This window comes from Monodon monoceros, unplaced genomic scaffold (assembly GCF_005190385.1).
Source record: "Monodon monoceros isolate NGI ecotype Baffin Bay Population unplaced genomic scaffold, NGI_Narwhal_1 Super_Scaffold_10, whole genome shotgun sequence".
Taxonomy (NCBI): domain Eukaryota; kingdom Metazoa; phylum Chordata; class Mammalia; order Artiodactyla; family Monodontidae; genus Monodon; species Monodon monoceros.
This window is the reverse complement of record NW_021703766.1, coordinates 43,781,881-43,794,409: the sequence shown is the minus strand read 5'-3', so window position 1 is coordinate 43,794,409 and position 12,529 is coordinate 43,781,881. Positions and strand designations below refer to the sequence as shown.

General features: G+C 43.7%; 1 protein-coding gene across 3 annotated transcripts in view; it reads left to right on the top strand.

Moving 5' to 3' along the window:
• ZNF568 (zinc finger protein 568) overlaps positions 1-12,529 on the top strand; it is a 167,151-nt gene that overhangs the window by 10,625 nt on the left and 143,997 nt on the right. For all 3 annotated transcript variants that reach the window (XM_029212269.1, XM_029212260.1, XM_029212280.1), the window contains 3 exons: positions 4,610-4,655; positions 11,314-11,443; positions 11,964-12,059. In XM_029212269.1, coding sequence (XP_029068102.1) covers positions 4,641-4,655; positions 11,314-11,443; positions 11,964-12,059 — 241 coding nt within the window. In that variant the 5' untranslated portion in view covers positions 4,610-4,640. The remainder of the gene's footprint in view (positions 1-4,609; positions 4,656-11,313; positions 11,444-11,963; positions 12,060-12,529) is intronic.

Genomic DNA, 12,529 nt, shown 5'->3' with positions numbered 1-12,529 from the left:
GGATCTTAGTTCCCTGGCCAGGGATTGAACCCTCGCCCCCTGCATTGGAAGTATGGAGTCTTAACCACTGGAACCCCAGGGAAGTCCCAGAGGATGAGTTTACTGTTGAGAAATAGAGCCGTGAGAGCCTAGCAGACCAGGTAAAAGACTCTCTGGTCCAGGAGATGGGAATTTGGGACAAAAATCCCCTTCTGAAGGAGTCACCTAGGATCCAGACCTCTTGCCAGAGCAAAGATTCCTACGTAACAGGAAATATCATCATCCCTGAGCCAGAAGTTTAGCAAGACTCAAACTGTTGTCTCTCCTTCCAGGGACCCTCCATGGCTACATGGTGGGAGAAGGGTTGGCCCCAAGATTCAGAGAGACAGGCAGAAGTGAAAGGGGAGGCAGGGAAGGCCATGTTCTCTCATGTGATAGGTATGTTCTCTCAGGGGAAGGGGACATTTGTCCAGCCCAGTGCATTCTGCCATCTTGTAGTGTGGCATGTGGCCAGCCCACTCCCTTATTTTTTTCTGGCCCTGTCTGGACTCTTAGCTGCATAGCCATGGAGACCAGGCTGAGGCTGAGTAGCCAAGTCCAGGCAGGTGAGGGAGGGAGTGTAGTGGCCCAAAGCTGGATTAACTGCCCCAAGCCTTTCCTGACAGCTCAATTCCTAATGGAGAGTTCAGTTCTCTCAGAGAACCCCGTCCCCTTTTCGAACCCTCCTGTGACTTCCCTCATAATGAAAAAAGGCAGTGGGAAAATGAATGAAATATGTAAACAATGAAATGCATATGTGTTACAGTTACAGATTAGAGTAAGAAACATCTGCCACCCAAATCGAGCCACTAATAATATTTTATTGTATTTCATACCAAAAGTTTTTCTACATATATATTTCTTAAATAACGGGATTGTGGGGTTTTTTTGTTTTTTAAAACTTGAGATGTAACTTACATAGAGAATAACGTGTAGCTTTATGAATTTTTCCATATATGCACCCTCATGTACTCACAGCCCAGATCATGATAGAGGATATTTCCAGCTCCTCAAAGGCTTCCCCACTTCTCCCAAGCAGCACCTGCCCAAAGCCATCACTTAGGTCAGGGTTGCCTGTTTCTGAACTTCATATAAATGAAATTGAAACAAGTTGATCATACCTTGTTTTTTAACTGCTTTTTTGACTTACAGGTATAACTTGATTAATATATTATTTAAGCAAAGAAGTATCTGTATTTAACATTCAAGAAAATCACTTTTTATTTCTTCTGTAGGAGAGACAGGAATCTAAATAGTTCATCTTAATACCATTGAGACAAATTTGTTATATCTTGTGAACAGGGTGTTCCTTAACAAAAGACACATAAGGGAGCTTTCTGGGTGATGGCAATGTTCCATATCCTGATTGTGTGGTGATTACATGAGTGAATAATTTGTCAAAACTTATCGAACTGTACAGTTAGAATGGGTTCATTTATTATGTGTAAATTATACCTCAGTAAAGAAAAAACATTTTTTAAGACACAGTAAGCTCATTGCTCAGTCTCTTCCACTGCTGATACGATAGTTAAATGACACTTTCACACTAACCATGCTTTATGACTTATGCTTTATGACCTGTACAGTATTTCAGTGCATTTAATGGATATTTATTGTCCATTAAGAGAAAAGTAAAACATTAACTCACTTAGCACTGTAGTGTTAGGAATTTTTCCATATATGTACCCTCATGTACCCACCACCCAGATCATGACAGAGAATATTTCCTGCACTTTAGAATTATTCTCTTTTTCAAAAGATGATATGTCAGTAGTTCATGAGAAAGAACTTCTGTAAAACAAAGCAAGGAAAATGTATTCATTTGGAAACAATTTTTTCCCTTAAAACTAGTGTCTTCTGCCAATCACTAAACTCATTGGAAGCTGTTCACTTTCCTTAAAAGGAGAAACTCATAATTTTATTCACATTCTTTCAGAGGTTCAGAAGGGCTTCTAGAATTTCCTCCTCTCAGAGAATCTTTATTTTTTCTTAGTAACAACTTGAACAATTCCTCATCAACACTATTGGAATATATAAGTAATGCAAACAACAATTTTTACCAACATTATTAAGATATTGTATAAAATTCTTCCTAGCTTTTGAATAATTTAGTAGGTCTGGACCTTAGGTGACCTTGAGGCCTCAGTCTTCATCCTGAGGTAGTTTGACCCAATGAACCCTCTGTATTATTAACATTTGGCATGCCTAGTCTATTTTACCAAGAAAGTTTACCTCCACTTGTCCAATTAGGACGAGTATTATCTCAGTTCGAGGATGATAATATTATAGGAATTTCACCTTCAGTGCTAAGCTCACCACGTGGGCAAGCTTAATATTTAGGGACACTGAAGTCCTTTTATACTTATGTGACATTTGGAATAAATCATTTTTAAATTCTCAGGCTTACTTGACACATAAAAGTATAAAATTAAGTAAAGTCTGTTCTTCCAGCCGTGGCCAGTTCTTCTCAGTCTCCTCTGGTTAATTTTCTTTATCTCAGAATTGACCAACTGTAAGAATAGGGAAGTCACTGATTAGTGTCGGAGGGATTATTCATGATTATGTAAAGAAACCTCAGGACGGTAATTTGCTAGACGTGCTTTTACAGGAGAGAACATCAGGATAGTCAAATGGTGTGAATGTCACTATACTCAGGAAAAGCTCTTCTCTGTCCTGTAGAAAAATTAGTCTCTTCTTTTTGCAAAGGAGAGATACTAGTTGCTCTGTTTTAAAGGTTGTCCTCCTAGACTGTTTCTCAGTGGGCAAAGCCTGGATCTGGGGGGAATCAGCTGTGGGGTTGACAAAGTTGGAGTTGTCAGCCATCAGGGCCACAACTCAAGAATGCCAATCAGGAGACAAACTCTTGTAGCCCCACAATGGTGGGATGGTTTTCCTGCCCTCAAAGGCGTGAATCAGTTCTGGTGGATGTAAGACTTATTCCGTCTGAGCCTTGCCTTTTGCTTTTTGCCTTTCTTTTCCTTTTCTCTTTTACTGAGGTATAAAATACATAGAGCAAAATGTACAAATCATAAATATACAACTTGATGAATTTTTAAAATACATATACACACTCATTTAACCACCACTTAGATCAACATTTCCATCACCTTAGAGCTGGGGTTGGCAAACTCTAGCCCACTAGCCAAATATGGCCTGCCATCTGTGTTTGTAATTAGTTTTATTGGAATACAGCCACACTCATTCATTTACATATTATTGTCTATGGCTGCTTTTGTGCTACAACAGCAGAATTGAGTAGTTGTGGAAAACTCCATATGACCCCCAAAGCCTAAAATATTTACTGTCTGGTCCTTTAAATGAAAAGTTTGCTGACCTACCTTAGAAGGCTGCTTTCTGCCCCATCTCAGTGACTCATTCCCTTCCCGCATTCTGACTCTGTCACCATATTATTCGTTTTACCCATTCTGGAACTTTCTAGAAATGGAATTATACAGTATATTCCCTCCTATGTTTGACATCTTTCATTTGGCATAATGCCTGTGAGATTTATGCATGTTGTTGCATGGATGTCAGCAGTTCATTCCTTTTTATTATTGAATAGTATTTCATTGTATGGATGCATCACAATTTATCTCATTCTCCTGGGCAGTTTCTAGTTTTGACTCACTATGATCAAAGCTGCTATGAACATTCTTACATTAATACAAGTCTTAGTTGAACAATATTCATGTATTTCTCTAGTATTTCTCTAGTATATATCCAGGAATGGAACTGTGTTCAGCTTCAGTAGATATGGCCAAATGGTTTTCCAAAATGGTTGAACCAAATTACAGTCCCCTCAGTCATGTGTGAGAGCTCTTGTTGCTTCTGGATGTGGATTTTCAATTCCAGGCTGTAGATTATTGGCAAAGTATATTCAGGCCTATTTATAAGGTTTCTCACTACTGTGAGTGAAAAACTTAGAACATTCTTAATCAATGTTTGGTACAAATTTAGTTCCATATTTCCTAATACGGTGGATGTTTGTTCTCATCTGTTAAAAATTATTTTTTAGAGAATTCCCTGGGGTCCAGTGGTTAGGACTCAGCGCTTTCACTGCAGTGGCCCAGGTTCAATCCCTGGTCAGAGAACTAAGGTCTGGCAAGCTGCACAATGCGGCCGAAAAAAAAAATATTTTTTAATGACAATACTTAATAAACTGCTGGGTGAATAACAAGGTTTAGCCTTTCAGTAATTATTTGTACCATACTTTAAGTAACTATTAGTTTTATTAATGTTACACAGTTATTTTACTTTGCTTTGAGTTTTTTATGTAATATTTTCATTACAGATATAGAAGCCCCTTTTCCAGAATATACTTGAGGCCAGTTATTTAAGTTTTAAGGATTTTGTTTTTTAATAACTTTCAGTTCTTACTTGGTAGCAACTTTCGTTTCCTGGTAAGTCTCTTCTGTGCATCCACATTCTGAATTGAATGGCAACATTTTTTTCTTCTACCCCAGTGATCTAAAGCATGGGTTTTTGTCCAAGATTTACAGGGAATTTGCAAGTTCTAAAACAAGCTTGGTCCCTCACAGCTCTGTTCTCTTTCTCCATCCTCCTCCCCAACCCTCCATCTCTGTCTTCACAGGCCGCAGATCTTTTTCCAAGAACAACAGAAAATGATCGAGTACCAGGTAAGTGTGACATTAACGAGCCAACTTTCGGGACTTCCTTGGTGGTCCAGTGGTTAAGACTCCATGCTTCCAATGCAGGGGGTGCGGGTTCGATCCCTGGTCGGGGAACTAAGATCCCACATGCCGCACGGTGTGGCCAAAAAACAAAAAAATGAGCCTACTTTCCCTTCTTGGGGAAACTGTTCTAGAAAAAAATATATGCATTTCAACCACATATGCCTTGTCATAGGCTGGATTCTCAGGAAAACAAACTTGGGGATGGAAATTTGCACACAGAAGGTTTACTAGGGAGGCTCTTGGAACACCTGTAAGTCAGTGAAGGAAGCAAGGTGGGCAGAGGGAGTTGTTGAACAGAGACATCAGCTGATCTTATAAGATGCTTTGGAGCTGGGATGGTCCTCAGTGTTGTCCTGAATGGAGGCAAGGAGGCCTTTGTATTCTGAAATCAACCAGTCATTGGTTGTAGTCATTGGTTGTAGGCTGCCCCAGGGAGGGGACATAAACTTGGGTGGGGTCGCTCCCTTTGGCCAAGGGAAATTCTCTAAAGGTTTCACGCCGGCAACAGCCAGCCATCTCCTAGCAGCTGGGAGAAGAACCTCGGTACTGCAGGGAGATTTGGGTGGAATACCACAGCCTCTCTATACACATAGACACAATGGCCAGATACTTATTACACATACTACTCTACCCTTTTTTCCCAATTAAAATATCCTAGAGATTGTACCATGTTAGTACTAAGAACCATGCCTTTTTTTAAAAAATAATGTACATAATGCTCCATCATATGCATGGAATACTTAACCCATCCCCCATATTATGGACATTTCGGTAGTTTCCAAATTTGATATTTTAAGCAATGATGCAAGGAACGTTCTTTGTTGGAATACAGATGTACAAGGGGAGAGTCCAGTGAGAGTCAACTGTTGACTTCCTGGTAGCCCAGCAAAAAGGCAAACACAGCCCATGACTTGCATTGGCTATAAGGAAGAAGTGTATTGTTATTTCCAAGAGAAAACTAGCTTTCCAGGGCACTTCTTTTTTAAGAAGTGTCTTAGACATTGATGTTCCTGTGGGTTTGAACCTTCTCTGGGGCCTCTGGGGGTGGTTTCGTCCACTCTTAGGTTGATGCTGGTGCGTCTGCAAGTGACTCCCACATCTATACCTAAGCTGAGGCCTCCTCTGAGAGCTTCAGACCCCTTTGCCCAACATCTGCACCTGGCTGCCCCAGAGCACTTCAGATTTAATGTGTACAAAGTTGAACTCTTGATTTCTGTCTCCTCTTCCCTGTTTCTCATCTCAGGAGATGATACCATCCCACCAGGCAAGCCAAGACCCTGAGATTTTCCCTTGACTTCTCCCCACCTTCCACCTCTCACACTCAGTCACCAAGTCTTGCTGATTTTACAGCCTCAGTGTTTCTTCCATCTCTCTCCTCTTCATCCCTGTGTTTGGTGAAAAAGACATGGCCTTTTAGGTGCAGGATTACGTCTTTTCTGCTTTGCTCTGTTCTATTCCCTCCCATTCTGTTTCATCCTATCCTATCCCACTCCACCCCATCCCATCCCATTCCAGTTAGCTCTTTTTGGGAAATATTGCCCAGAACCTGTCGCCGAGCCAGGTCCTGTGCTCTGTGATGAAGGCTGACTGCTGCTCACGCACTACCACAGTACGTTGTTCTGGCATCAGAGAGGGAGTCTAGTTGGTACCTCCTTTGCATGGGTCTTAGGGTCTCACGTGCCAGCTTCCATGGCCTCCACCCTGGTTTTGGCCCTGCCTTCAGATCCATCTGCCTGGGCCACTACTCAAGTGCTACTGTTGCAGGAAAAAAGAGCGGGGTACGAGAGGGTGGTCACATCCCAGGTCTCAGGTGAGTCCCTGGGACGGCTGTCAAGTGTGGGTTCTTGGCTTCGCGCAGGAAAGAATTCAAGAGCAAGCCACAGTAAAGTGAAAGGAGGTTTATTCAGGGAGATACACACTCCACAGACAGAGTGTGGGCCATCTCAGGAGGCGAGAAGCACCAGGGTATGTACGGGGACTGTCAGTTTTTATAGGGGTGGGTAATCTCATAGGCTAGTAAGTGGGAGGATTATTCCAACTATTTTAGGGAAGGGGCAGAGATTACCAGGAATTGGGCCACCACCCACTTTTTGGCCTTTTATGGTCCACCTTGGAACTGTTAATGGCACCTATGGGTGTGTCATTTAGCTTGCTGTTGTATTACAATAAGCATATACTGAGGTATACTGAGGCTCAAGGTCTAGTAGAAGTCAGTCATCCACCATCTTGGACCTAGTTGGTTCTAACCAGTTTATGTCGTGTCCCCAGTGGCTGTCATTCTTTTAAAGGTTGTGCCCTGCCCCCTTCCTGTCTCACCACCTTAGGACCCAGCATTCTTCAAGGAAACCTACAGCCTCCTGAGAGTGGAGAGTGGCTGCTCTCAGCCCTTTCACCTCTGTGGGGCCCTATCAGTGCTTTTTCCCTCCGGCCACTCCCAGAGATAGTGGGCCAGTGCCACTGGCACTGTGTGGTGCACTAGGGCTCTCCACCCCACTGACACCCAGGCACAGGTCCTGGGTGCCCCCCCCACCTTTTTCTCTGTCCTTTAGAATTGTTTTCCCATTCTTAACAGATTTTTAAATAATGATTTACAATCTTTTTCTACTTAAAATAGGTGCTTTTATATTGTGCTGTCATATGCCAGGCACAGTTTATAAAGGCTTTACACATGTTAACTCATTTAAACCTCATAATATAATAACTAAGAGACACACACTATTATTATCTCCATTTAACAGATGAGAAAACTGAGGCACAGAGAGGTTAAAGAGCTTTCCTAGGGTCGCTCATTTAGTGGCTGAGCCTGTATTTGAACTCAAGCAGTCCTGCCCCAAAGTTCATACTTTTAACTGATCTGCTCCATTGCCTCTTGCGTCTGTCAGTGACTGTAAAGCAGTGGACAGCAGTCCACAAAACCACCCTCACTTCTGACAGCAACTGTGAGTTTAGAGGTTCCCAAGACCCTCGGGTTTGATAATTCGCTAGGAAGACTCACAGAATATTATATTCACAGTTAGGGTTCATTACAGCAGACGTATATGGATTAGAATCAGCCGAGAAAAGAGACACTTGGGGCAGAGTCCAGGAGAATTCCACACACAGGACTTCCATGTGTCCTCTCCCAGTGAGTGTGGACAGTGCAAAATTCTCCAGCAACCATGTGTGACAATACAGAGTATTGCCAACCAGGGAAGCTCACCTAAGCCTTGGTGTCCAGAGTTTTCTTTGGGGGTTGGTAAACTAGACATGACTGACTGCTGACTTCAGTTTCCAGCCCCTCTGGAGGTTGAGCTGATTGATGTCTGTGAGCCAAAGCTTCCCCTCAAAATCATGTTGTTAGACTATCTGGCGTGGCCCAAGGCCCCCAGGTAAACAGAGACACTCTTACCTAGGAGGATGTTACAGGGGCTCAGAGATTAACTTCTAGGAACTGAGGGCAAAGGTCAGACCTCTCCTTGGGCAAGGTTAAATTCTCTACTATACAGTCACTTGAAGATAATATCTTAGGTACTAAAGAAAAAACTGTTTACTCACAGGAGTAGAAGAAGTTTTTTTCCCCACACCAAACAATTCTCCAATTCTATGCAGACCCTACAAGTTAGGGGGTCAGTCTTACAAGACTGCCTCCCACTTCAGATGCCTATTTGATATCCCAGGTGGTCACCTGAACTTCTGAGTAGCCAGCTATAAATTGGGGGTTCCCATGACCCCCTCTTCAGTTTTGATAATTTGCTATAACTCACAGAACTCATGGAAACACTTTACTTACTATTACAGGTTTATTATAAAGGATATTATAGAGGATACAAATGAACAACCAGATAAAGAGGTACGTAGGGTAAGGTACAGAAGGGTCCTGAACACAGGAGCTTCTGTCCCCATGGAGTTTGGGGTGCACACCCTCCTGGCTGTGTTCACAAACCTGGAAGCTCTCCAGGGTTTTTAATGGAGATTCCATTATTTAGGCATAATTGATTAAATTATTGGCCTTTGGTGATTAGCTCAATCTCAAATCCCTCTCCCCTCCCCAGAGATTGGGCAGTGTATGGCTACACGTTCCAACCATCTAATACCAGGGTGGTTCCTCTGGCAACCAGCCCCCATCCTCAAAGAGTTATATCATTAGTATAAACCCTGAGATGATTGACACGGGCTTATTACTACTAATAAAAGACACTCCTGTTATTACTTCTGTCGCTCTGGAAGTTACAAAGGTTTAAGAAGCTCTGCACCAGGAATCAGGCAAGAAGATCAAATATATATATATATATATATATATATATATATATATCTTTATTTATTTATTTATTTATTATTTTTGGCTGAGTTGGGTCTTCATTGCTGCGCACGGGCTTTTCTCTAGTTGCGGCCAGCGGGGGCTACTCTTCGTTGCGGTGCACAGGCTTCTCATTGTGGTGGCTTCTCTTGCAGAGCACGGGGGCTTCAGTAGTTGCGCCACGTAGGCTCAGTAGTTGTGGCTCATGGGCTCTAGAGCACAGGCGCAGTAGTTGTGGTGCATAGGCTTAGCTGCTCCGCGACATGTGGGATCTTCCCGGACCAGGGCTCAAACCTGTGTCCCCTGCATTGTTGGCAGGCGGATTCTTAACTACTGCGCCACCAGGGAAGCCCTATATTTCTTAATATATCACAATATCACAGATGCCTTCTTAGGTTAGTACCTGTGGGTCTTTCAGCAGCTATCTGGTTCCGGGGCACTGGGCTCTTTGGAGAATTTGTTCTCTGTGCCCTAAACCAGAGGACTGACTGCCCGGACAGTGTAATCTGAGGCTTGCCAGGCTTTGGAGTCTCCTTTCCAAACTTCCTCCTCTGGGTCTCCAGCTGGACTCTTCTGCCATTGGCCTCTTGTGTTTTAGTGTCCCTTGGGGCTCTGGCCTGGGTATCTGCTCATCCTGTCTCCTTGCTGAGAGAGACCACACTGTGTGACAACTTTAGCTACCACTTCTGTGCTGATGGCTCACACAGCTTTAGCTCCGTTCCTGTTCTTGTTCCTGACATGACTCATGTCCATCCTGCTGCCTGCCGAGTGTCTCCCCCTTTGTGTCCCCAACACACCACGTCCTCTTTGCTTTTGCAGTTTTTCTCAGCTGCAGTTGAGATTGGTGACCAGTGTCACCCAGTTGCCTTTGAGATACCACAAAGGTAAGGGTTTTACCCTTACACCTTCTTCACACCCCACAACCAGTTAAGGTACAGGTTCTGCTCTTCTTTACATTGGTCCTTCTCTATCTCACTGTTTCCGTCTTACTTGTGAGCATCATCTTCCACCTAGGTTAGTACAGAGTCTTTCCTTTCTTCTCGCTCCAGGTCACCCACCACATTTCTCTTTCCATCCATTCACTTTCAAACTATCTGTGAGTTCTGTATCTCTTGTAGGCAGTATTACTTTTTTTGTTTTGCAGTACGTGGGCCTCTCACTGCCGTAGCCTCTCCCGTTGCGGAGCACAGGCTCCGGACGCGCAGGCTCAGCGGCCACGGCTCACGGGCCCAGCCGCTCCGCAGCATGTGGGATCTTCCCGGACCGGAGCACGAACCCGTGTCCCCTGCACCGGCAGGCGGACTCTCAACCACTGCGCCACCAGGGAAGCCTGGCAGTATTACTTTTTTATCCAGTCTAACAATCTCTGCCTTTTTGGAGTGTTTAATCATGTCTTAAATAACCTTATAATTTAATATAGTTTAATGTAATTATTGGTAGGATTGGCTCTATATCTTTTTAGCATTTAGTTTTCTATTTGTCCCATCTGCTTTTGCTTTGTTTCTTTTCTCTTGTGTGTGTGTTTTTGTGCGGATTAACTGAATAGTTTTTAGAATTTTATTTACTTCAATACACCTCTTTGCACTGAGTTTAGTGATTACTCTAGGGAACAATGTCCCTCCTTAACTTTTCACAGTCTGCTTAGAGTTACCATTGTACAGCTTGACACGGAATGTAAGAAGCTCACCACATGCCTTCTAGAGTGTGCTTTCTACACACCCCACTCCCTTGATAGATTTCTCATTGTCTTAAAGTCCATCATTTCATCACTCACAGGCCTCTGTACTCTCTCCTGAAACTGAGTGACTTGCCATCCTTAAAGTCACTGTTTGGCCCCCGTGCCTTTGTTCATGCTGCTCCCTCTGCAAGGAAGACAGTTTTTCCATCTCTGCAGAGAAGATTCAGCTGCACATATCCCTTAGCTCTGAAGCCTAACTAGACCCTGATAATTTTAGTGGACCATTCACTTCTCTGCATGCCATAGCCCAGATGTCCTGCTGTCACAGCTCTTACCCTTTCACCCTGAGGGCCTTACATATTGCTCTCCCTGCCAGGCTGTGAGCTCCTTGAGGTCAGGTGCCACCCATGACTGTGTCCCCAGCAACCAGGACTGGGTCAGGCACAGTCTTCAGTCAATATGTGTTGACCCAAATATAAATGACAGTGGCTTCCAATCCCATCATATATAGTCCAAAGCCAGGAATATAAAAGGTGTCCTAGATAAATGATCATAATAAGCTCTGACCTATGAACATTATAAAAAGTCAGAACCATCCACCTCTGCCTACACTTTCCCCACATGACTCAGTGTCATTTCATCTTCAGCAGAGACCTGTGTCATTCAAGGATGTGGTCGTGGGCTTCACTCAAGAGGAGTGGCATAGGCTGAATCCTGCTCAGAGGGCCCTATACCGGGATGTGATGCTGGAGACCTACAGCAACCTCGTCTCAGTGGGTAAGAACAGCTCTGCCACACAATCTAGATTATGCTTGAATGACCACCTTTCCTTTTTCAGTTGCTAAAAGTAACTGAAGTACCTAGAACCTCTGAAGTACCAAATACTTTCTATGTCTCAGACACTGTTGTAGCCACTTTTAAAATATTAGCTCATGTAATCCTCATAAGAGCCTTATATGGTAGGTACTGTTAGTACCACTATTTTACACATTTGGGAACTGAGGCAGAGAAGGTGAAGTAACTTGCCCAGTGTCACCCATGCAGTACATAGCACAGCCAGAGCGGGATTTGAACCCCAGCAGTCTGGCTGCACAGTGTGTATTCCTAACCCTTATACTGTGTGCTTCAGTGAGCTTGGCTTGAGTTTCAGTGGTCCTGGATTACTGCTTCCTTTTGAGTTCTGGACAAAGTGTGTGTACAGTCTCCTCCCAAGTACAGTGTCTGTTGTGTAGCCTTTAATGCTGCCTGAGAAGACCAAGGAGCTCAGTCCAAGGCCTGGATCATTTCCCTGGAACAGGTTATGAAGGCACCAAACCATATGTGATCCTCAGGCTGGAGCAGGAAGAAGCACCATGGATTTGTGAGGCATCATGCTCAGGCTGCCACTGTCGGGGTAAGTATGATAAATCCAGCAAAAGACATACTAAGGGAGGCTGGCACCTTTGGGATTTTGTTCAGGGTCCAGCTTTTAAAAGCCTCAGAGCTTTGAAAGCCACTGGAGACATTTCTCTGAGAGCTTCAGCCTTCTTGGTAACCCTTCAGCCTCCATGCATCCCACCTCCCTGTGTGCTTGCTCCATCTCCTTTTCTCCAGAATCCTTGGCCTCTCTCTTGAGGTTATCAGTACACTTTCTCTTTCACATTCAGGCATTCTTACAAGTAAGCTTCTGTGATTCTCTTGTTCTTGCCGATTCCTTCCTATTCTCTATTCTAACAGTTTTTGGGTAAAATGCCCCAGACCTGCCTGCCATACTCAGAGTCTCACTTCCTATCCTTTCCTTAATCCCTTCAGTTATCCCTGAGTCGCTTAATTTCCTGAGTCACAGACGAGGAAGCAGTGAATTCCAGGAAGTGAACAGGGACA